Genomic DNA, 24,775 nt, shown 5'->3' on the forward strand with positions numbered 1-24,775 from the left:
GAAGATAGCTATTTCATCTGGAGAATCAAATGAGTGATATGTTTATTAAGACTGATTTTTGTTATTTTATGAGCTGTATGAACTCAGTGCTTAAAGAACAGCAGTTTTGGTTCCAAATATTCTTCCCAAAGAGCAAGACAATTCCTAAGATTTTATTTGGCATGAGTTCTATATTAGATGCTTAATGAAAGAATCAGAATAAAAGCAGAAAACAGGTTTGTACTTTCACTTTCCATGGACCCTGCTAGTACTTCATAGACCCTCAATAAATGCTGAATGAGTGAAAATGAATTTAGAAATAGGCGTGATCACTCACTCTTTTCTCAAAAGTCATGTTGTTTATCTGTTTATCTCTGGCTGTGCCGGGTCTCCCTTGCTGCCTGGCTCTTCTCTAGCTGCCGTGAGGAGCTACTCTCTAGTTGTGGTGCGCGGGCTTCTCATTGCAGCTCCTTCTCGTTGCAGAGCATGGACTCTAGGGCAGGCTGCTGCTGCTGCTGCTGCGTTACTTCAGTTGTGTCTGACTCTGTGCGACCCCATAGACAGCAGCCTTCCAGGCTCCTCTGTCCATGGGATTTTCCAGCCAAGAGTACTGGAGTGGGGTGCCATTTCCTTCTCTAATACATGAAAGGGAAAAGTGACAGTGAAGTCGCTCAGTCGTGTCTGACCCTCAGTGACCCCATGGACTGCAGCCTTCCAGGCTCCTCTGTCCATGGGATTTTCCAGGCAAGAGTACTGGAGTGGAGTGCCATTGCTTTCTCCGCTAGGGCACATGGGCTTCAGTAATTATAACATGTGGGCTTCAGTAGTTCTGGCTCCCAGTCTCCAGAGCACAGGCTCAAAAGTTGTGATGCACAGGCTTACTTGCTCCAAGGCATGTGGGATCTCCCTGGACCAGGGATTAAACCTGTGTCTCCTGTATTGGCAGGTGGATTCTTCACCACTGAGCCAAGCCCTTTAACCAGGGAAGCCCTCATTCACTCTTCAAATGAAAAAAATGAAATGTGAAGAATGGTAGGTGCCCAATATGCTACTGGAGATCAGTGGAGAAATAACTCCAGAAAGAATGAAAGGATAGAGCCAAAGCAAAAACAACACCCAGCTGTGGATGTAACTGGTGATAGAAGCAAGATCCAGTGCTGTAAAAAGCAATATTGCATAGGTACCTGGAATGTCAGGTCCATGAATCAAGGCAAGTTGGAAGTGGTCAAACAGGAGATGGCAAGAGTGAACGTCCACATTCTAGGAATCAGCAAACTAAAGTGGACTGGAATGGGTGAATTTAACTCAGATGACCATTATATCTACTACTGCGGGCAGGAATCCCTCAGAAGAAATGGAGTAGCCATCATGGTCAACAAAAGAGTCCGAAATGCAATACTTGGATACAGTCTGAAAAATGACAGAATGGCATTTTTGTCCGACATCTTAGCGAGGCGGCAGTGGTTGTAGCTGCTCTCTGGGCTTCGCTATGCCGCCCAAGGGCGACACGAAGAAGAAAGCTGCTGGAAAGTCAGCCAAGAAAGACAAAAGATCCAGTGAACAAATCTGGGGGCAAGGCCAAAAAGAAGAAGTGGTCCAAAGGCAAAGTTTGGGACAAGCTCAATAACCTAGTCTTGTTTGACAAAGCAACATATGACAAACTCTGTAAAGAAGTTCCCAACCATAAGCTTATAACTCCAGCTGTGGTCTCCGAGAGACTGAAGATTCGTGGTTCCCTGGCCAGAGCCAATAAGTCCTGGTAGAGGACTTATTAAACTGGTTTCAAAGCACAGAGCTCAAGTGATTTACACCAGAAACACCAAGGGTGGAGATGCCCCAGCTGCTGGTGAAGATGCATGAACAGGTCCCACCAGCTGTACATTTTGAAAAATAAAACTTTATTAAATAAAAAAAAAATGACAGAATGATCTCTGTTCGTCTCCAAGGCAAACCATTCAATATCACAGTAATCCAAGACCATGCCCCAACCAGTAATGCTGAAGAAGCTGAAGTTGAACAGTTCTTTGAAGACCTCAAAAACATTTTAGAGCTAACACCCAAAAAAGATGTCCTTTTCATTATAGGGGACTGGAATGCAAAAGTAGGAAGTCAAGAAACACCTGGAGTAACAGGCAAATTTGGCCTTGGAATATGGAATGAAGCAGGGCAAAGGCTAATAGAGTTTTACCAAGAAAACACACTGATCATAGCAAACACCCTCTTCCAACAACACAAGAGAAGACTTTACACATGGACATCACCAGATGGTCAACACCAAAATCAGATTGATTATATTTTATGCAGCCAAAGATGGAGAAGCTCTAAAGTCAGCAAAAACAAGACCGAGAGCTGACTGTGGCTCAGATCATGAACTCCTTATTGCCAAATACAGACTTGAATTGAAGAAAGTAGGGAAAACCACTAGATGATTCAAGTATGACCTAAATCAAATTCCTTATGATTATACAGTGGAAGTGAGAAATAGATTTAAGGGCCTAGATCTGATAGAGTGCCTGATGAACTATGGAATGAGGTTCATGACATTGTACAGGAGACAGGGATCAAGACCATCCTCATGGAAAAGAAATGCAAAAAAGCAAGATGGCTGTCTGGGGAGGCCTTACAAATAGCTGTGAAAAGAAGAGAAGCAAAAAGCAAGGGAGAAAAGGAAAGATATAAGCATCTGAATGCAGAGTTCCAAAGAATAGCAGGGAAGGATATGAAAGCCTTCCTCAGCGATCAATGCAAAGAAATAGAGGAAAAGAACAGAATGGGAAAGATTACAGATAGCAAAGGAACATTTCATGCAAAGATGGGCTCGATAAAGGACAGAAATGGTCTGGACCTAACAGAAGCAGAAGATATTAAGAGGTGGCAAGAACATACAGAAGAACTATACAAAAAAGATCTTCATGACCAAGATAATCACGATGGTGTGATCACTCAACTAGAGCCAGACATCCTGGAATGTGAAGTCAAGTGGCCCTTAGGAAACATCACTACGAAAAAAGCAAGTGGAGGTGATGGAATTCCAGTTGAGCTATTTCAAATCCTGAAAGATGGTGCTGAAATGCTGAAATGCTGAAAGATGGTGCTGCACTCAATATGCCAGCAAATTTGGAAAAGTCAGCAGTGGCCACAGGACCGGAAAAGATCAGTTTTCATTCCAATCCCAAAGAAAGGCAATGCCAAAGAATGCTCAAACTACCACACAATTGCACTCATTTCACACGCTAGTAAAATAATGGTCAAAATTCTCCAAGCCAAATTTCAGCAATACCTGAACAGTGAACTTCCAGATGTTCAAGCTGGTTTTAGAAAAGGCAGAGGAACCAGAGATCAAATTGCCAACATCCGCTGGATCATGGAAAAAGCAAGAGAGTTCCAGAAACAGATCTATTTCTGCTTTATTGACTATGCCAAAGCCTTTGACTGTGTGGATCACAATAAACTGTGGAAAATTCTGAAAGAGATGGGAATACCAGACCACCTGACCTGCCTCTTGAGAAACCTATATGGTCAGGAAGCAACAGTTAGAACTGGACATGGAACAACAGACTGGTTCCAAATATGAAAAGGTGTATGTCTAGGCTGTATATTGTCACCCTGATTATCTAACTTATATACAGAGTATATCATGAGAAATGCTGGGCTAGAAGAAGCACAAGCTAGAATCAAGATTCCCAGGAGAAATATCAACAACCTCAGATATGCAGATGACACCACCCTTATGGCAGAAAGTGAAGAGAAACTAAAAAGCCTCTTGATGAAAGTGAAAGAGGAGAGTGAAAAAGTTGGCTTAAAGCTCAACATTCAGAAAACGAAGATCATGGCATCCGGTCTTGTCACTTCATGGGAAATAGATGGGGAAACAGTGTCAAACTTTATTTTTCTGGGCTTCAAAATCATTGCAGATGGTGATTGCAGCCATAAAATTAAAAGACGTTTACTCCTTGGAAGAAAAGTTATGACCAACCTAGACAGCATATTCAAAAGCAGAGACATAACTTTGCCAACAAAGGTCCATCTAGTCAAGGCTATGGTACTTCCAGTGGTCATGTATGGATGTGAAAGTTGTACTGTGAAGAAAGCTGAGTGCTGAAGAATTGATGCTTTTGAACTGTGGTGTTGGAGAAGACTCTTGAGAGTCCCTTGGACTGCAAGGTATCCAACCAGTCCATTCTAAAGGAGGTGAGTCCTGGGTGTGCTTTGGAAGGACTGATGCTGAAGCTGAAACTCCAATACTTTGGCCACCTCATGTGAAGAGTTGACTCATTGAAAATGACTCTGATGCTGGGAGGGATTGGGGGCAGGAGGAGAAGGGAACGACAGAGGATGAGATGGCTGGATGGCATCACTGACTTGATGGGCGTGAGTGTCAGTGAACTCTGGGAGTTGTTGATGCACAGGGAGGCCTGGCGTGCTGCAGTTAGTTCATGGGGTCGCAAAGAGTTGGACACAACTGAGCGACTGAACTGAACTGACCTGAAGAATGATGTGCCAGTTGCCTTAATTGCAAGAAAATACTTTCAGTGGCCTCCCAAAAGCTTATTCCGTTTGGAAGCTCATAGGTCTGAGTTCTAGTCCACAGCACTGCCATTAATTAATCATTTTTGGTTTATTTGGGGGTTTGTCTTCGTCTTCACACCTCTTTACTTTCTTCATCCTGCTGAAATTAAACAATTAATTTTAGTAGAAATCTTGTAGGCCTGGGAATGTGTTTAGATATAAGCAAGTATCAGTATTAATAAAATAAAACACAAATACGTTTCAGAAAAATTCCACGTGAAAATGTCAAGGTTCTCAACATAATACAAGCAATGACTTAAAAGGTTCTTGATTACTATAGCTGTTGAAGAATCTTTAGATAAATTTGAAGGAATAAATAAAAGATGTGATGCAGAGGGGGAAAAAGACTTTAGTTAACTCGAACAAAATGTTCATTAGAAGAGAGACATTTATTCTACTATCTGTGAACACTTAATATGACTTTAAAAATATAATTATAAAAGGAAAGATGAATCAGAAAATATGAATATGTTAAATAAGTACAGGAGTAGAAAATGCTTTGCAAGAATTTTTTTTTTCTCTCGATAATATAAGATGAAGGTCATAGATGTATGTAGGACACAGACAGACAAGACCGGATGAGAAGCAGACTTAAATATCAAAATTAAACAAAAAGGACAGGTAATTAACTGGCGGCTCAGCTACAAACATATCAATTAATGTTCAAGATGATTGAATTAGGCACTTGTTATTATATCAAAATGATATGGCTCTTGTTAGCATAAGATTGGCAGTAAATGAAAAAAAATGTAGATCTCCTCTATACAGTACATAAATGCTAATCTGTTGAGACAGTTATTTGAGGATTTTGATTATCTATTAGTACCATTAGAAAGTCACTAATGCAATATTTCTGCATTTTTTGTTTCATTTTAGATCATTCAATTATTTAACTTTTTTTTTTTTTAACGTAGATACACATTTAATACCATCCCTCTTTCTCTCATCTGGAGTCTTAATAAAATTTAAAAGTTAATCCTTCCAATTTAGTCTTACTCAGCCCTTCAGAAAGTGAAGCTGAGAATGATGTTTGTGCCATTGTGTTGGTGGGCAGGATACCTGTTATCTCTCTGGGGTAGGAGCAGGAAGAGGTGTTCCTAAGACAGGGGCAAACATGAATGAGATAGTCCAAGGCCATCACCTGCTGGTCTCTCCCCAGGACCATCTCTGCTGGTGGCTGCTCTCTGCTGCAGGCTTAATTCCCTGCCAGATGATGAAGGACTCCTGGCCTTCTCACCCCTGTCTTACTGAACCTTTTCAGGTTCCCAGTCTACCATGCTCTTTCCTCCATGTCTTTGCCCATGTCCATTCCTCTTCCTACTCATTCCACCCCTGCTTCCTGTGCCTGTCCCATTCAGCTCTCAAGATACAGCTCAAGTATGAACTCCTCCAGCATCTCTCTCCTGTAACCCTCTCCCTTTCTTCATCCCACCCTGCATCCCTCCTAGGTTTGGAGCTCACAGTCTATGGGGGACTTAAATAAGAACTTAGAGCATGGTGAGTACAGCTGCTAGAGGCAAAGATAATATATAAATATATTGTAAAAGAGACCAATAGAAAAACTAAAAATAATAACATAACTGCACTCTGAAGGGGAAATTGGTATAATCAGGGAGTTGCCAGAGGGGACATAAATAAGCTAATTCCTTACCAATCATGTCCTTACCTCATACATTCATAAAATGTATATATCAATGAGTAGTGTTTTACACAGATTATATAAAAAGATGGATGTAACATTGAAAGAATTAGAAACAGAATTTTTTTTTTTTTTTAAGTTGTAGGTGCTTCTTTCTGGGACGAAAGTCTAAGGTGAGAAGGGGTGGGACAGGGGATCACTGCTCATCAGTATTGGCTATTTAACCATGAGTAATTAGTACTGAGCTTTTAAATTTTTATTGGTTTAAAATTTTTTTCCACACGTCCTCAAACCCTGTAATTATTTACTACCAGTTCACCAGTTCTCCACAAATACAGTCATTCTTTCTGTATCCCTGAAAAAAAAAAACTTAGTCTGTCTATATTTTTCTGCTAATTTTATGCAAAGCTTTACTCTTCTCTGTAGTAGTTTACTTTGACCTTGAGGTTCCCCTCTCTCTGTCTTCCTCCAAACCCCCCAGCAGTTCCCTAATCCCTTCCCCAGAAAGCTACCTTCAAAACATGACACTTAGTTGCTTAGTTCTCGAATCATTGCCATTGCTTGAAATCAGCTGTTTAATGTCTCTACTCTGAACAGATGTAAATTTTTTTTTCCAAAGGAAATTGTATGGCAAGTTGAGAAATAATCAGAATCTTCAATAAGCTGAAATAGTTGATGAGGAAGTTCAATGCTATATAAATTTTGACTTTTAAATCTGTCATCATTCTTGGTAGTTGAAAAACCAGAGTATATGTTCATTTAACAATAAGTAATTGGTTATTTTAATCTTATGTATTGATTATCTGTTTTGAAGCTTAAGAAATGTTCTTTTTTCTTTTTATTGAAGTATGAGGTACAGTGTTGATTCCTGTTGTACAGCAAAGTGTACAGATATAGTTGTACAGATGTAGTATGTACAGATTCAGTTGTACATACATATATATGTATTCTTTTAAAAATATTATTTTCCAAGAGATGTTCTATGGACATCTATTGTTGTTTATAGGAATGCATAACTTACAGTGGCTCCTGGTGGAAAAACTGCACACCTCTGGAAATCACAGCACCTACAGAAAATAAATAAATAAATAAACTGGTACCTTATTGTGTATATCCCATGTTTCTTGACAACATCCTGCGAAGAAAACAGCAAAGTAACCAGGCTTATTTGAGTGGCTTGGCTAAAGAGAGATGCATTCATGTTCCAAGCTAACAGAGCGTTTCCCGTGCAACTATTCCAAGTTGAGTCTATATCAAAACTCTGAGCGGTGCCATCAGCTTGAAAATAATGCGCTACTTTGCAATTCATCCTTTTCTCGCTGTTACCTAGTACCCGTTTTCATGGAAATTTTCACTGACTTCACACACTGATATATCAGTTTCCTCATCTACTTGGGATCAAAAACAGGGGTACAGAATGTGGAGAAAAGCCTGAGACTCAGCTATGACTTCCTGTCCTAATTCTCTCTATGTCTTTAGCCAGGTTCCCTCACTCCATCCTCATCTATAGATGCCAACTTTTAAAAAATATGATTTTATTGAAGTTTAGTTGATTGGCAATGTTGTGTCAATTTCTGCTGTACAGCAAAGTGATTCAGCTGTATATACATTCTTTTTCATATTCTTTTCCATTATGGTTTATCACAGGATATTGAACTGAATATATAGCTCCCCATGCTATACATTAGATCCTTGTTGCTTATCCATTCTGTGTATAATAGTTGCATCTGCTAATGCCAAACTCTCAACCCATCCTTCCTCCAACACTCTCTTCCACTTGGCCATCACAGTTTTGTTCTCTAAGTCTTGTTTCGTACACCATTTGTGTCACGCTTTAGATTCCACATATAAGTGATATTATCAGATGGCATTTATCTTTCTCTTTCTGACTTACTTAATATGGTAAACTCTAGGTCCATCCAGATTGCTGCAAATGGCATTGCTTCATTCTTTTTTATGGGTGAGTAGTATTCCATTGTATATATGCATCACGTCTTCTTTATTCAGTCATTGTCAGGTAGCTTTCATGTCTTGGCTATTGAGGACAGTGCTGCAGTGAACACTGAGGTGCATGTATTTTTTCAAATTAAGAATTTTCTCTGGATATATGCCCAGGAGTAGGATTTCTGGGTCATATTTTTAATTTTTAAAATATCCTGGGTCTATTTTTAATTTTGGGAGGAATCTCCATACTGCTTTCTATAGTGGTTGTACCAATTTACATTCCTACCAGCAGTACAGGAGGGCTTCCATTTCTCCACACCCTCTCCAGCACTATTATTTGTAAACTTTTTATGATTCAGGTCATTTTGACATGTGTGAGGTGATACCTCATTGTAGTTTTGATTTCTATTTCTCTAATGCCATCATTTTGTGGCAAATAGATAGGGAAACAGTGAAAACAGTGGCTGACTTTATTTTCCTGGGCTCCAAAATCACTGCACATGGTGATTGCAGCCATGAAATTAAAAGACACTTACGCCTTGGAAGGAAAGTTATGACCAACCTAGACAGCATATTAAAAAGCAGAGACATTACTTTGCTAACAAAGGTCCGTCTAGTCAAGGCTATGGTTTTTCCTGTGGTCACGTGTGGATGTGAGAGTTGGACTATAAAGAAAGCTGAGTGCCGAGGAATTGATGCTTTTGAATTGTGCTATTGGAGAAGACTGTTGAGAGTCCCTTGGACTGCAAGGAGATCTAACCAGTCCATCTTAAAGGAGATCAGTCCTGGGTGTTCATTGGAAGGACTGATGTTGAAGCTAAAAGTCCAGTACTTTGGCCACCTGATGCAAAGAGCTGACTCATTTGAAAAGACTCTGATGCTGGGAAGGATTGAGGGCCAGAGGAGAAGGGGACAACAGAGGATAAGATGGTTGGATGCCATCGCCAACTCAATGGACATGGGTTTGGGTGGACTCTGGGAGTTGGTGATGGACAGGGAGGCCTGGTGTGCTGCAGTTCATGGGGTTGCAAAGAGTCAGACACAACTGAGCGATTGAATTGAACTGAATGTTTAGAGATGTTAAGCATCTTTTAATGTGCTTGTTGGCCATCTGTATATCTTTTTTGGAGAAATGTCTGTTTAGGTCTTCTGCCCATTTAAAAAACTTTTTTGTGTTGTTAAATTGTATGAGATATTTGTGTATTTTGGAAATTAAGCCCTTGTATAAACAACAGCCTTTGATTCTTGAACCTATATTCTGGTTGTGTGTGTATATGTGCACATGTATGTGCACACATACCTTAACTAGCATGAGAGTTGAGTCTTCAAGAAAGTTCAATTCCATGATAAGAGGCCATTTTTGTGTCTCTTGGTGAATCCCTAGGCAAAGAGAAATGTTAGAGTGACTGAAGCTTGTGAGAGGCAGCATGGCTTGTGGCCCTGAGTAGTAAGCCAAGAATGAAAACCAGCTCTGCTTCCCTCATGGCTGCAGCTGTGCAAAGTGAGCACATCTCCTGCCATGGGCCTCAGTTTCTTTATAAGATGATTCATAGGAGTTTGCCATCTTCAGGGGACACAGTCAAGGAACACATTCACAGAGCCAGATTTTAACACAGCACTTTTCAAACTCTGGGTCATGGCATATTAGGGAACCATGAAATGATTCTAGGGGACTTTGAACCCACCACAGGAACTAGGACAGAGCCTAAGTAATCGTAGATTCCTAATAAATATCTGATAAAGAAGGCATGGCTTGATGATAAATAAATAACCCAATTAAAAATAATCTCAGGGTCAGAATTGCCAATTCTCTAAAGGAGATAACACAAATGATCAATAAGCATATGAAAAGATGCTCAGTATTGTTAGCCATCAAGGAAATGCAAATCAAAACCAAAAGATACTACTTCACGTCCACTAAGATAACTATACTATAAAGATTGGTAATCACAAGTATTGGCAAGAATGTGAAAAATTGGAACCATTATATACTATTGGTGAGAATATAAAATTTGGAAAATAGTCTGGCATATTCTCGAAAGGTTAAAGTTAGTGTATGAGCTAGCAATTCCATTCCTAGTGTATACACCCAAGAGAAATGGAAACATACATCCATTTAGACGTGAATGTTTAGAGCAATATTATTCATAATAGCCAAATAATGGAAATCACCCAAATATCCATCAAGTGATGAACAGATAAAATGGGACAGATCTATGACATACCCAATGCAGTACTTTATGGTAATAAAAGAAATAGTATGCATGCTTCAATATGGATGAACCTTGAAACCATGTTAAATAAAAGAAGCCAGTCACAAAAGATGATATATTGTATGATTCCATTTATATGAATAGGAATTATACATGAATGTCCAGAATAGGAAGATCTATAAAGGCAGAAAGTAGATTAGCAGTGACTTTGGGCTGGGGCTGGAAATAAATGAGAAGTCTGATTTCTTTTTTGGAGGAGATAAAAATGTTCTAATTGTATGGTTGTCTGATACTGTGAGTAAATTTGGTGGTATGTGAATTCTATCTCAGTTGTTGTTCAATCGTTCACTTGTGTCTGATTCTTTGTGACCCCATGAACTGCAGCATGCCAGGCTTCCCTGCCCTTCACCATCTCCTGGAGTTGCCTCAAATTCATGTCCATTGAGTCAGTGATACCATCCAACAATCTAATCCTGTGTCATCCCCTTTTCCTCCTGCCCTCAATCTTTCCCAGCATCAGGATCTTTTCCAATGAGTCAGTTCTTTGCATCAGGTGGCCGAAGTATTGGAGCTTCAGCTTCAGCATCAGTCCTTCCAAAGAATATTCAGGACTTATTTCCTTTAGGATTAACTGGTTGGATCTCCTTGCAGTCCAAGGGACTCTCAAGAGCCTTCTCCAACACCACAGTTCAAAGGCATCAATTCTTCAGCACCCGATCTTTTTTATGGTCCAACTCTCACATCCATACATGACTACTAGAAAAACCATAACTCTGACTAGATGGACCTTTGTCAGCAAAGGGATGTCTCTGCTTTTTAATATGCTGTCTAGCTCTGTCATAGTTACTCTTCTAGCATCTTTTAATTTCATGGCTACAGTCACCATCCACAGTGATTTTAGAGCCCTAGAAAATAAAGTCTGTCACTGTTTCCAGTGTTTTTCCATCTATTTGCTGGGAAGTGATGGGACTAGATGCCGTGATCTTTGTTTTTTGAATGTTGAGTTTTAAAAAAATTTTATCAAAAAAAAAAAAAATGCTCATGACCGAGCCCCACCTGTGACCAATTAAATAAAAATTTCTACAAGTCAAATTTGGCATCAAGTATTTTGTTTAAACTTCCCTGGTTAAGTTTTTAATGTCTAGCCAGGATTATGGCTTCTAGTTTAGACGATTTTCCAACTTCTCAGTGTTAAAGCACCATGATTCCTTAAGTCTAGTGTTTTATGTTTGTCCCAGTGAACAAGGTGATTTAAAAGCACAAGGGAATGAACTGGTGGTCACCCCCTCAACTCACCTTAATAACAGTCATGATTAATTTCTTTGGCTGACATCTTTGAGTAAGCAACCCAGAAACTCCAATTTCCCTGTAACCAAAAAAATTTATATTTGTATGTGTGTGTGTACACACACACATATATATATTTATTTGGCAAGTGTATCAAGAATATTGCAAGTTTCTAAATCATGGACAGACAGTAAACAAAGAAAGCAAATGAGAAAAATCCCTGATTGTGATTACTGAAAGAGGAGACACTTTTCTGAAGAGGAGCAGTTACTTATTAAATATGAAAAATAGCTACTCACATGATCATCTCTGATGAAGACCATTGAAGGGTAGACTTTAGTGATGAGTTTTAGCAGTTTCTAGGAAGAAAAAAAATGCTATAATCGATAACTAAGCTGTTTTATGCCTTCCTGTTTTTGAGGGCTTAGCCAGGATCATTTTAGAAAGGCAGTTTTTTAAGACCTGAGTAAAGAACTCTTCAGAATGGTTGCCACCTCCATTATTTTTGACACAGACAGATTAGACAGGTTTTGAAAGTGTTGAAGATTGAGCAGTTGTAAAAAGCAGGAGTGATAGATGGAGGTGTCATTGTCACATCTCATAAGAATCACTCGGTTTTATTAGGAATTTAGGTAGGTGACCTGACCTTTTTATAGCCTTCATCAGTTTAAGCTCTGACAGATAATAGTGGAGTGATCTTTATAGGTTATCTTAACATTTCTCAGTTTCTCTACCTATACAACAGAACTAATTAATCCCATGCCAAAGAATTTAATCAACTTCCAGCTGCCTTGAATATGGTCAGACATCTTACTAGGTCCAGTATAAGTCAAGGTCTTTCCTAGAAAACAGAAATCCCTTCAAGTAATCCCTTTTCATTAGAAAAGACCCTAATGCTGGGAAAGATTGAAGGCTGGAGGGGAAGGGGACGACAGAAGATGAGATGGTTAGATGGTATTGCTGACTCAATGGACGTGAGTTTGAAGAAACTCAGGGAAATGGTAAAGGACAGGGAAGCCTGGCATGTTGCAGTCCGTGGGGTTGCAAAGAGTCAGACACGACTGAGCTACTGAACAACAACAAAATTCCCTTAACTTGGACTTCCCTGTTGGTTTAGTAGTAAAGAATCTGGCTGTCAATGCAGGAGATGCAAGTTTGATCCCTGAGTCGAGAAGATCCACTGGAGAAGGAAATGGCAACCCACCCCAGTATTCTTTCCTGGGAAATCCCATGGATAGGGGAGCCTGGCAGATTACAATCCATGGTGTTGCAAAAGAGTCAGACACAACTTACCAACTAAACAATGACATTCCCTTAAATTCCTTCAAGTTGGATTTAAATGGAGGGAATTGGTTTCATAGGAGAATGAGGATCTGAGTGTCGAACAGGAGACATTAAGAGAACCCGTAGAGCTGCTTCTCACAGAAGCCACTGCCTCCCTTTAGGTGGAGGGCCAAGGGGAAGAAGTTTTTACTGGAACACAGATTAGTCAAAGGAATTGGAGCATGGTAGAAGCTAGAACTAAGAAGGAGATGTGTCTGTTGCTAGAGACATCACCTGAGGCAGAGGGGAGGGAAAGAACAGAAAAGCCCTGGATTCTCCTTTGCCTTTAGCCTTCAGTTTCCCATCAGGGTCCCCTATGGTCAGAACCTGGAACCCAGCCTGCAGCGAGTCAGTCCCTAACTCCAGATATAGAGCAGAGCAAAAGTGAGGAATGGGTCTTAGGGAAAACAAGCCTAGGGCTTTCAGGGTTCACCCCTTTTTTTTATTCTGTATCTATTAAAACTTGGTCTTTCTGCCTAATACAAGGTTAACAATTCTCATATAAGGGCATACCCCCGCCTCTCCCCAACAAAAGTGAGTTGGCCTCATTCATCATCGAATTCTCCTCAGAGCTAGTATCTGTGCAGTCCCCTATGTCAAGGCAGATCTCTGAGCTAGAAAAAAAAGTTAATGCCACCAGTTCCTCATGTAAAACAGTTTGTAATGAACCTCACATTCATTATGATGACTATCATTTTAAAGTTAAAACAGTAAATAGCAAAGTTTGATGAGGATGTGGAGAAGCTGGAAGCCTTGTGCATTGATGGCGGAAATGTAAAATGGTGCAGCCACTCTGGAAAGCAGTATGATGGTGCCTCAAAATAGTAAACATAGAATTACCGCAGAACCCGGCAGTTGTGTTTCTCTGCATATACCCAAAGGAATTGAAAGCAAAGATTCAAACAGATACTTGTGCACCAATGTTCATAGAAGCATTAGTCACAATAGCCAAAAGCTGGAAACAATCCAGATGTCCATCCCCAGATGAAAGGATAAATAATATGGGGCATACACGCAATGAAATACATAGCCTTAAACAGGAATGAAGTTCTGATACATACTACAACATGAGTGAACTTTGAAATGTTATGGTGAGTGAAGTAAGCCAGACTGAAAGGGACATATATGAATCCACTTATCTAAGGTACCTGGAATAGGCAAATTCATAGAGGTAAACTGTAGCATAGTGGTTACCAGGGACTGGGGGAATGGGAAGAGAGAATGGGAAGTTCCCCTTTAATGAGTACAGAGTTTCTATTTGGGAGGATGGGAAAGTTCTGGAAATAGTGATACTGGTTGCACAACACTGTGAATGTACTTAATGCCGTTAAACTGTACACCTAGAAAAGGTTAAATGGTAAGTTTTATGTTGTTGTTTAGTTGCTCAGTCATGTCTGACTCTTTGCAACCCCATGGACTGTAGCCCTCCAGGCAAGAATACTGGAGTGGGTAGTCATTCCTTTTCCAGGGAATCTTCCTGGCCCAGGGATCAAACCCAGACCTCCTGCATTGCAGGCAGATTCTTTACCATCTGAGTCACCAGGAGCTATTGGTACTATGGCCCTGGAAATACTAAAAGGGGTTCCAGTGATTCCGATGTAGTGCTGTCTTGCCTTTATTGCATAGAAGCAACTCAGTTTGCCCTTGGCAATTGAGATCAGTCCTTCCAGGGCTCAAAGTGACCCCTTTCTCCACCTGTTGGTTCAGTAGTGTGAGAAACCTGAAATAGCCAGATGGCAGCCTCTCTTTCCCATGTAATTTAGTCATTGTTGTATTTCCTGGCGGAAGCATTCCTTCCTGAGTGCCTCTAGACCAGTTTAGCCCAAAGCTGTGAGAGCAGTAAGAGACCCTCCATGCATGGTTTTAATAATGAGAAGAGGGACCATTCCTACTGCTAACCCTTGGGTTTCCAGATCCATATTTTCTTGGGGGAATATAAAACAGCACTCTATATTGGTCTCTAGGTCAAAGTACTCCAGCACTCCAGCCTTGTAAAAGTTGTCTTCCAACTGGACCATAGATGAATCTTGCATCAGCCATTTTCACCCAGGAAGTTTCTTGGCCAGAAACACTGTTGAATAGGATATCGTGATTGCAAATAAGAGCTTGAGTGAATCTCCTGAGAATGGTGCTGCCAGAAACATTTCAGGTCAGGAAAGCAATTCCACCCTCAGTGTGGGTACAGCACCGCCCCCTCCGGGATACAAGGAGTCTGGTGATCTGCTTCTCCATCTGAGCCCGGCTGTGTCTTCCCCTCGCTGTCTTCTGGATCACAGGGGGCTTTGGGCAGTGTTTCCTGTTTCTGGGAGCAGTATTCTTACAGCAGAGTCAGCAAAGGGAAGCAATGGTACTAACAGAAGACTTGGAGAGTGGAGAGGGTCTGAGCATATATGATATGTGGTCAACTATAGCCTAAATCTGCAAACCACTTTGAAACTATTTGCACTATTTCTTTCATAAGCACCATTTAGTCTGCTGAAAGTGTACTCTTTCTTTTTTTTTCCTTCCTAAGATTTCAGGGGAAGAAAAACAGAATTACTTAATGACTAAATGGAGACAGTTTGCGGCATCTTTGGCAAACTTGTCTTAAACAAATTCTTGTCAGCTAGACCTCTTGAAAGATTATGATTGTGTGGTAAGATTAAGTTAAACAGGTTTTACACTCTCGGCAAAATTCTCTTAAATGAATTCTTGTCAGATTCAGGCTCTTTAAAGATTATAATTGTGTGGTAAAATAAAACTTAACAGGTTTAACACTCTTCCTTCAGTTTCTTAGGCTTCTGTGTGAGTGTGTTGGCCTACTGATGATAGAAGTGACTTCTCAGATAGGGTTTCAGTGACTGAAACAATGAGTGCTGGGTTCTGAGGTCTGTTCCTGGGTAGGCCAGATAATCTTTGGGCCATAACTGAACACTTCTTACTTCACCTTCTCCAGGTAGTGATTTACTCTACTGCCCATTTCACACAAACATATGTAATCCCTTCATGAAATAATGTGCTTTCATAATAAGCAGAAGATGAAGGCTAAATAAAAATTCAGATCTAGAAAGAGGAAACACTGCTGACCCGGATGCTGGCAAGCAATCGTCCCGACAGTGAGACCTCTGTGGTAGACGCTGACCACCATCTTTTTTTTTTTTTTAACATTTTTTTTAAAAATTGAAGTATAGTTGATGAACAATGTTTCAGGTGTACAGCAACGTGATTCAGGTATAGATATAGATGGTTCTTAGATTCTTTTCCATCATAGCTTATTTCAAGATACTGAATGTAGTTCCCTGTACTATACACTAGGTCCTTCTTTATCTGTTTTATATACAGTAGTGTGCATCTGCTAATCCCAAATTCCTGATTTATCCCCACCACCCTTTCCCTTTTGGTAACCATAAGTTTATTTTCTATGTCTGTGTGTCTCTCTGTTATGTAAATAAGTTCATTTGTATTACTTTTATAAGTGATATTTTATGATGTTTGTCTTTCTGAGTTACTCAGGATGATAATCTCCAGAGCCATCCATGTTGCTGCAAATGGCTTTATTTTACTTTTTTATGGCTGAGTAAGATTCATATATAGATATACACGCCGCATCTTCTGCATCCATTCCACTGTTGGTGGACACTTAGGTTGTTAACATGTCTTGGCTATTGTAAATACAACTGCTATGAACATTGGGGTGTGTATATCTTTTCGAATACACAAGTAGAGTTTTGTCTGGATATGTTCCCAGGTGTGGGATTACTAGATCATATGATACGCCTATTTTTTTTTTTTTAAGGAACCTGCAAACTGTTCTCCACAGTGGCTGCACCAGATTACATTCCTACCTAGTGTGGAAAGGCTCCCTGCTGACTGCAGGCTGAGTAAGACTGGAGTCACGGTCCAAACCAGCCTTGAGACCAACCAAACTTGCCTCCAGTTTGGCTCAAATAACTGCAATACCCAAATACTCTAATTTTCCAGGCTAAAATGCTTGATGCATCCATTTGAAAGCTTTTTCTCACTTGTAGGGTTTTCAGTTTTTCATTTTTAATTATAAAGTAAATGTGTCCTTTGGAGAAAGTATAGAAAATACAGAGACGCACAAAGCATAATCGAGTCATGCAACATTTTAATGGATACATATCCAGTCTTGTTTCAGTTTGTATAGATACGTAATTCTGTTCTTTTTATATATGCAATGCATACAGTTTTATAACAGTTCTACTCAGTTGCATATTATGGCTAAAAGAATGCAGTATCAAGCTTTTTTCTGTGGTACCAAGTATTTTCTACTATGTATTAATAATTTCTAATGATTGCATAGTTTTCCATAGTGTGGATATGCCATAATTTATTTTAATAAATTAGACGGTTTAGGAAAAAAAATCTGTAGTTGAGCAGCTAGAGCCATCCCCTTAAGGTTATTGTAACACATAAAAACCGTCCACCAAACTCTTTGACACACACGAATCCTCGAAGGTATGATTTTTTGTGTGAAATGGCTCTAGCTGTCAATCATTGATTCTCCATGTCATGGTTGTGGTGCTCTCTCCAGGTTGTTAGGGGGTGATTATGGATTCCTGTCAAATGAGATGTCTGCTATGTATTCAACACGAGGCAGTTTGTATTTTTCTCCGTCTATTGCTTTCCCGTCGGAGGGAGTTAAGCAAATCTGTGAGCCAAAAGGGAATGGGATAGGCGTCGAGTGCTGGCAGCGCACAGCAGACATGCCCTAAGCCCAGAGATCCCCAGATAAGCAGATTAGACTGCTACATAAATACATTTGTCTTGATTGTCACTTTCCACCCAGGGTTACACCTACATGCATAAAAATGGCTCCAAGCCTATTTTTTCAAAGCCAGTTTGCCTCCCTTGTTGCTTTTTAACCACCCAGCTCAGAGGCATTTTTGTGTGTGTTATATCTATCAAAGATGATTAAGGGACTGAGAGAGTTGATGTATAAGGACGGATTGAGAAAACTAAATATTTACAACTTGACTGAGTGACAGCCAAGGGGAAGATATTATGACTGTCTGCTGAGCTCAAATCATGGAGGAGATATTGTTTTGCCTTCCCCAGTAACTCAATTGTAGGGATATCTAAATTCAGGGAAAGTTTTCTGCAGATGACATCACTTATGCTAATTAGATAATTGTGTCAGTTGAAATTACATTTCACTGCTAGTAGCAGAAACTTGCAGTAGCAGTGGCTTAGATAAATAAGGTTTCATTTTCTCTCCTATTATAACACGAAGCCCAGAAATGTATCATCTGGGGCCTCATGGCAGTTCTATGATGTCATTGGTGCCTCTGTATCCTCCTGCCTTTGGCTCTGTTATTCCCAGGGTGGTTTGCATACTCAAGGTCACCTGCTATTTGAAGAAGAGCTATTGTGGCTTCACTCCTCATGGCTGCACTCCAGAAAGAGGGAGGCAAAAGAAATCCCTGCCAGTAAGACTGCTTGGAAGAACTTTCTCAGAAGCCCATTTCCTGATTCCAATTTACATCTCATTGACCACCACATCCACAAGAGAGGCTGGGAAAGTGAGCAGGGTTTTGGTTTGGTTTATTTTGATTTTATCTTGGGTACGTTGCTTCCTGCAGCACTCTAGATCCTTTGACTGAGAAGGTGTGGCAACCCGGAGACCTAGTAGGCAATTGGTGGTTTCTGTCACAGTGACTCACCTCTTCAAGATTCTGAGAAGTTTGGACTCTGAGACATGGCAACATTTGCTGTAATGTTACAAGGTTCCATTTGTAAAACTAGCCGTAGCTATCTAATTTATTTACTTCTGATCACTCATCTATTTCAGTTTATTCATCACAGCATATGCTGGGTTGACAGTAAATAAACCCGTCATCTCAACAGACTTCAGGATAATAAGGACTACAACATATTAGCTTTCATCCAGTTCCATGCACTGTGTTATGCATTTAACATTATGTGAATGATTTGCTTCAAAATATTCCGAGGGGGATGGAGAATAGATCTGAATAAATGAAAAAATACTCACCATGTGAAAGTGAGAGTGGTAGTAACTCAGTCATGTCTGACTCTTTGCAATCCTATGGCCTGTAGCCTGTCAGGCTCCTCTGTCCATGGGATTCTTCAGGCAAGAATACTAGAGTAGGTAGCCATTCCCTTCTCCAGGGGGTCTTCCCAACCCAGGAATCCAACTGGGGTCTCCTGCATTGCTGGAAGATACTTTACCATCAGAGCCACCAGGAACCACCATGGGCTGCTAGTAATTGAAGCTGAGCAATGGCTACAGGGGAGGTGATTATATATATTCTTTGCTCTACTTTGTAACAATGGAAAATTTCCCAGTGAAGATCTTTAAATCACTTCATCAGCTTCTTACATTATTTCGTATGAGGTCGGTACTATTAGCCCTAACTAACAATGCTCAGGGCAGTTAAGCAGCATCACACAGTAAGTGAGTGGCAGTTTGTGGACTCAGACCCAGGTTTGCCAGACTTAGAAACCTGTGCTGTAGCCCTTATTATTCAAAGAAAGTGTGTCTCCCAGGTAAGGAGACTGAAACTTATTAGAAATTCAGACTCTTGGGTCCCACCAAGACCTATTACACGATCCTTAGGTTTCGTTTGTGTGCCTACCCAAAGTTCCCATGCTCTGTCCACAGCAGTGTTATTGCCTCCGTAGCCACAGCTTACCCAACTCAATCAACTCTGACTTTTCCTTAAAAAAATGTTGCCCTCTTTTAGGGAGAGGACATAGGTACACCTATGACTGATTCATGTTGATGTTTGGCAGAAACCAACACAATACTATAAAGCAATTACCCTTCAATTACAAATAAATTAATTTTAAAAAGTTACCCTCCTTTGAAACAAGAAGTCTTATCATGAGCCACTCTTTGGTTACATTTAATAACAATTTATTAAGCATTTAATTCAGAGCAGTTACTTCTTTCAACACTGAGCACCCGCTTTAATAATGCTCTTGCTTCTGTTCGCTTAAGGTATTGTGAGTTTTAAATGCTTTGGGGCTTATAGAAAACTCCAGGCACCTGTTCTTCTCATCATCTCTATTTACCTATGTGTACCTTTCCCCAAAAGAAATTTTTTTTTTCCATAACATCTTCAGTCATCTTGTATCATTTCAGCCATGTTTTTGAAAGAAATATGGATTCGTTTTTATGTATCATGCAGGTGAAACACTTAACCGTATGAGCCTCCATCCTCTCTTTTGTACAGTGACTGAGTCACTTCCAATATCATTCTTCTCTAACCTCATGTAACTTGATTTTTCAACCCATCCCCTCCCCCAACAAGAAAACCACAGAAACCTTTTGAAGACACTGGACTGTATGGAAAACGCGCTTGACTGTATTTTCCAGCCAGTTAAAGGATCCCTCACTGATTTGTACTGGTTTCTCTATCCAAATAGTGAATGCCTTGATGTTTTATAGCTTCCTTGCCTCCAGTCCTTTTTAGAACAAGGAGAAGATTCTTGAGAGTCCCTTGGAAAGCAATGAGATCAAATCAGTCAATCTTAAAGGAAATCAACCCTGAATATTCATTGGAAGGACTGATGCTGAAGCTGAAACTCCATTACTTGGACCACCTGCTGCGAAGAGCCTACTCATTGGAAAAGACCCCAATGCTGGGAAGGACTGAAGGCAGGAGGAGAAGGGGATAACAGAGGATGAGATGGTTGGATGGCGTCACTGACTCAAGCTAGATGAGTTTGAGCGAGCTCTGGGAGATGTTGAAGGACAGGGAAGCTCGGAGCGCTGCAGTGCAAAGGGCTGCAAAGAGTTGGACACGACTGAGCGACTGAGCAACAACCACAAAATGAATCAGTGAATGAGGCCTGTCTTCCATTTCAACTATAATCTGCTTTCTTAAGGAGATTGGACCCTCTTTGCTTTTGAACAGCTTAAAACATTTTCTAGCTGCCAAGTTAATATGGCCGTTTCATAGATTATAATTGCCGGGGTCCAGCCCCGGTGGATCCAGGGTGATTCGAAGGTCGTGACGGAGTAGGCGTCCTTGGAAAAATGCGTATTTAATTACAGATATATAGAGAGATTAGAAACGGATAATGTAGTAGGAAGATTAGTGGAGAAAAAGAGGCTAAATAACTTGGATTATGTGGAATAGCATCCATGCTTCAGATGGGAATTCAGCCAGAAAAACGGGAGCAAGAAAGAAGCGACATGGGGGAATCAGTCTTTCTGGAAACTGATCCGATTTCTTTATTTTGGGGTTTGCTTATATACCTTTTGTTACATATAGGGATGAATACAGAGTCACGTGGGGGTCAGCAGTCCTGACCTTTATCAAAATCAGGTGATTCACATAAATGTATAAAAAAAAGGTCTTAGGGATATTACATCATCTTCTGGCCATGAGAGAGACCTGCTGACATTTTATGATCCTTTCTTTCTGATAACCAAAAAACTTATTTCTTCCAAGGGTGTTTTTTCTTAAACCAGGCACCACCCTCCAAATAAAGTCACATTCCTATAGGGTGAGGGTGTAGTGAGTTACAATCAAGAAAGGAATTTATTTAACCCAAGGTTAATATGATTAATCTTAAAGGTTAATACTTATTTCTCCTATATACTTAAAGGTTAATGCTTATTTCTCCTTTATGCTAGTTATATTCATTATAAGGGCAGGGAATATGGAGATTTAGCAGCAAACATCAGCCCAACAAATGAAAATCCTTTCACCAATGTTCCCCATAAGATTTATTTAGTCTTAAGATAGTGATAAAGTTACATTTTTACATAGCAAGGACACAGTGATTTATAACAAAGTACAATGATCTATTACAAAAGAGAAAATTCATTAACTCAAAAAGTCTAGTATTGCTAACCTTAAAAACTACTATGTTTCCTTTTCTATATTCCAAATACATTGATTAATATATTCCCAAGTACCTAAGGATATGGAGGCCTGGCAACAATCATTGACTCAACAAGAAGAAAAAGCCCTATGCTAATTAAGACTCTCAAAATACTCCAAAACTCTCTGTGCTATTTACGGTTAAGAGGTAGTAAACAATCATGTGTTTGGAGTATGTATAATCCTGTCACACAAGCTAGTCTGTCAGCAGAGAGGTTTGACCTGAGACATCCTTGTCCCACCCAGGGGAGGGAATTAGCAGCAATTATTGACACAACAAATGAAAAACCCTTCACCAATATAATTCCTAACCAACCCACTATACTAATAATTTCTAACTCCCCAAAAGAATTTGCCTTTAGTAAGTCTAAAACATCTTGTGCCTCTCAGGTTGGGAGGCTGTAAACAATCACATGTGGTCGGACAAACCTATACAGGTGGGCTATATAACCTTCAGAGGAGTCCGTAAGCTGAAACACTCTTGTCACGCCCAGGAATTTTATTGCCTTGGAGCTGCACGTTTACTCCTTCTCCGAGAGAAACGGTTATGGGGGAGAGCCCCTGTAAAGTCAGAGGTGTGGGTGAGAGCATAAAACAGACTCTGGTTTTGGGGTAGATGCTCGGGAACAGGGGGTTTCCTGAGGCTTGATCACGCCTTTGCGTATGCCAAGCCTCCTTCCTCATGACCTTTGCCATGGGCGGAGTTCCTCACACTGGCCCCCGGCAATAATCACCTTCAAACCGTGTATATACTTAACACCCTAAGCTATTATTCAACTTCCACAGCAGAAGAGGCAAGAGGAAAACCTACAAAAAAGCAGGTGTTGAAGCCATCTTCAAGGACTGTCACTGTATAACCAGGCCCACACTGGTTGGAGTACAAGCCTCAGGGTCTTTGTTCTTCCAATAAGTTTCTCTTACAACAGGAGAAGGTATATGCATATGATAATGCCAGCATATGTATATGATAATGTTCTGACGAAACAGAAAGTGGGAAAAATAGCATGCTCTAAGATAGTGATGATAACAACTATCTTTGCTAGACAAGCGTTAGAGCGTCTTGCCACCTCTGTCTTTTCCAGGCTGTAAGTAAAGTGTGCTTCTGATTTGTTGCGCAGGGCAGCATTTGGCAAGGAGTCAGAAGTTCTTATTGGGAACCTGGGTGATAAATTAATCCCTCCACAAGACATCCTCTGTGACGTCAGCTACCTCAAAGCCTTGGCCAACATGCACGAGAGCTTGGAATGGTTAGCAGGCCGAACAAAGTCAGCTTTCTCCAGTCTTTCTACATCCCAGAGTAAGTATTGATGGGGTGGATCTTGTGGGGACAGCTGAGAAACTAGACTGAGTACATTCATTTGCAATGAGAGAGTGTCTGCACATCTCCATATGGGCACGTGTCCAAGTTGTCAGAAGATCCGTTCAGGGATTCTTCTTGTGCTGAGCCTCTGGTACTTTGTGGTTCTGTGCAACAAAGAAATCTTGACTTCTGTGTGCTGGGGCGTGGGAAGTCAAAAAAGGTCCATGTTAGCATAGCTTGACATTAAACCTTAGAAACCCAGGATCATGTAAGATTGAAACACCATGTCTCAAGAACAGAAAGCAGTATATTTTGTCCTCCTTATGACTTCTCAAGGGTAGAAACTATGTCTTGGAGCTCAAAGTTGTATATTTGGTTGGTGTTTTCATTTTAATTGATAGAAAATAAATGAAAAGTATCTAAAAAGACAGTTATATTAATAGAAATGGTTAAGATGCTAGAAAACAGACAATGAGCAAAACAGTTATTCTAGATAAGAGATGGCTGAAAGATAACCTCATTATACATTTCAGGGGAATTAAAGGATAGGTTCTGAAGTGAAAATAGGAAACCTGTTTTTCTATCAAGGACCAATGATCGGTTATTTCAAAATAATTTGAAAACTTTGAGACACAAAATGTATTCATTAAGTGTAGCATAAATACTTTTTAAAAGTATTAGTTAAGAAGTGCTAAACAGTTAAAATAAAGGCAAAGAAAAAATGATAGTGCGGAAGGAATGAAGGAGATGGCAAATTTGAATGCATGAATGGAGGGACAGAAAACAGGATAGAAAAAAGCAAAATAACAGCAAGAACATGAAAGAAACTAAATCAGCTCTGAAGTTAATATTAGACTGAACTGTTAGAAGATTATTAAAGGAAAAACTTATATTATTTGGACTGTGAACTTCAAAGAAAGTTATTTTTTATCACTGTCTCTTGAAAAGTTATTATTACTTGATGAACCATGATTTCCAGACCCAAGAGGGAGAAGATGTGGATGAAATAAACTAGAGTAAATTATTTCCTGAAACATGAGTCTCACGGGCAGAGTCTAGGAGACTTTTGAATGCTCACTACTTATGATCTCCCGCAGGTTGTGTAGCTGTCCTGGGGGTCAACAGGGGGTGAGGAAGAAGGATGGAAGGGAGGGGGCTTTTGATGTTAGGTATTCTGCTTTAGAAATCTCATTAAAATACTACTCTTTGATAATATTTTATTTTTATACTTTTATTATATAAAATATTGCTTTTAGCTGATAATAAAATTGTACATGTTTACTCTTAGAAATATATTCATCTACTGTGGATAGCTTGGGTGCAGTATCAGTCTGAGCAGACTCTGCCTAAGTAGATACCCTTGAGAGGCTTTCAGTTTTATGACCCCTTCGGATCAGGGAACCTGTCACAGGTCGTAGTTAAAATTAGCCATTTTATCTCCCAGACTCACCTCACTCCACCACCACCACCAACAACAAAAAACCAGGGAGGAGCTGACTTTCCCTTTTGCTCCTTGCAAAGTAAACAGCTCTGAAAAGGAACCAGATGCTTCCTGCCCCAGGTTCCTTTGACTCTTGAAACGTAGGGCTGCTTGGGCTGGTGTGTGAGTGATGACTGGAAGGAGTCCTGTTGTTTGGCGGGTCATCCAAGTCTAATATTTAATAAT

General features: G+C 40.1%; 1 protein-coding gene and 1 pseudogene across 2 annotated transcripts in view; both read left to right on the plus strand.

Moving 5' to 3' along the window:
• EXOC4 (exocyst complex component 4) overlaps positions 1 to 24,775 on the plus strand; it is a 798,914-nt gene that overhangs the window by 654,300 nt on the left and 119,839 nt on the right. For both annotated transcript variants that reach the window (XM_069588401.1, XM_069588402.1), the window contains exon 14: positions 22,928 to 23,106. In XM_069588401.1, the coding sequence (XP_069444502.1) occupies positions 22,928 to 23,106 (179 nt within the window). The remainder of the gene's footprint in view (positions 1 to 22,927; positions 23,107 to 24,775) is intronic.
• Positions 1,454 to 1,896, plus strand: LOC138439508 (small ribosomal subunit protein eS25 pseudogene; annotated as a pseudogene).

The sequence above is a fragment of the Ovis canadensis genome, chromosome 4, assembly GCF_042477335.2.
Source record: "Ovis canadensis isolate MfBH-ARS-UI-01 breed Bighorn chromosome 4, ARS-UI_OviCan_v2, whole genome shotgun sequence".
Lineage (NCBI taxonomy): Eukaryota > Metazoa > Chordata > Mammalia > Artiodactyla > Bovidae > Ovis > Ovis canadensis.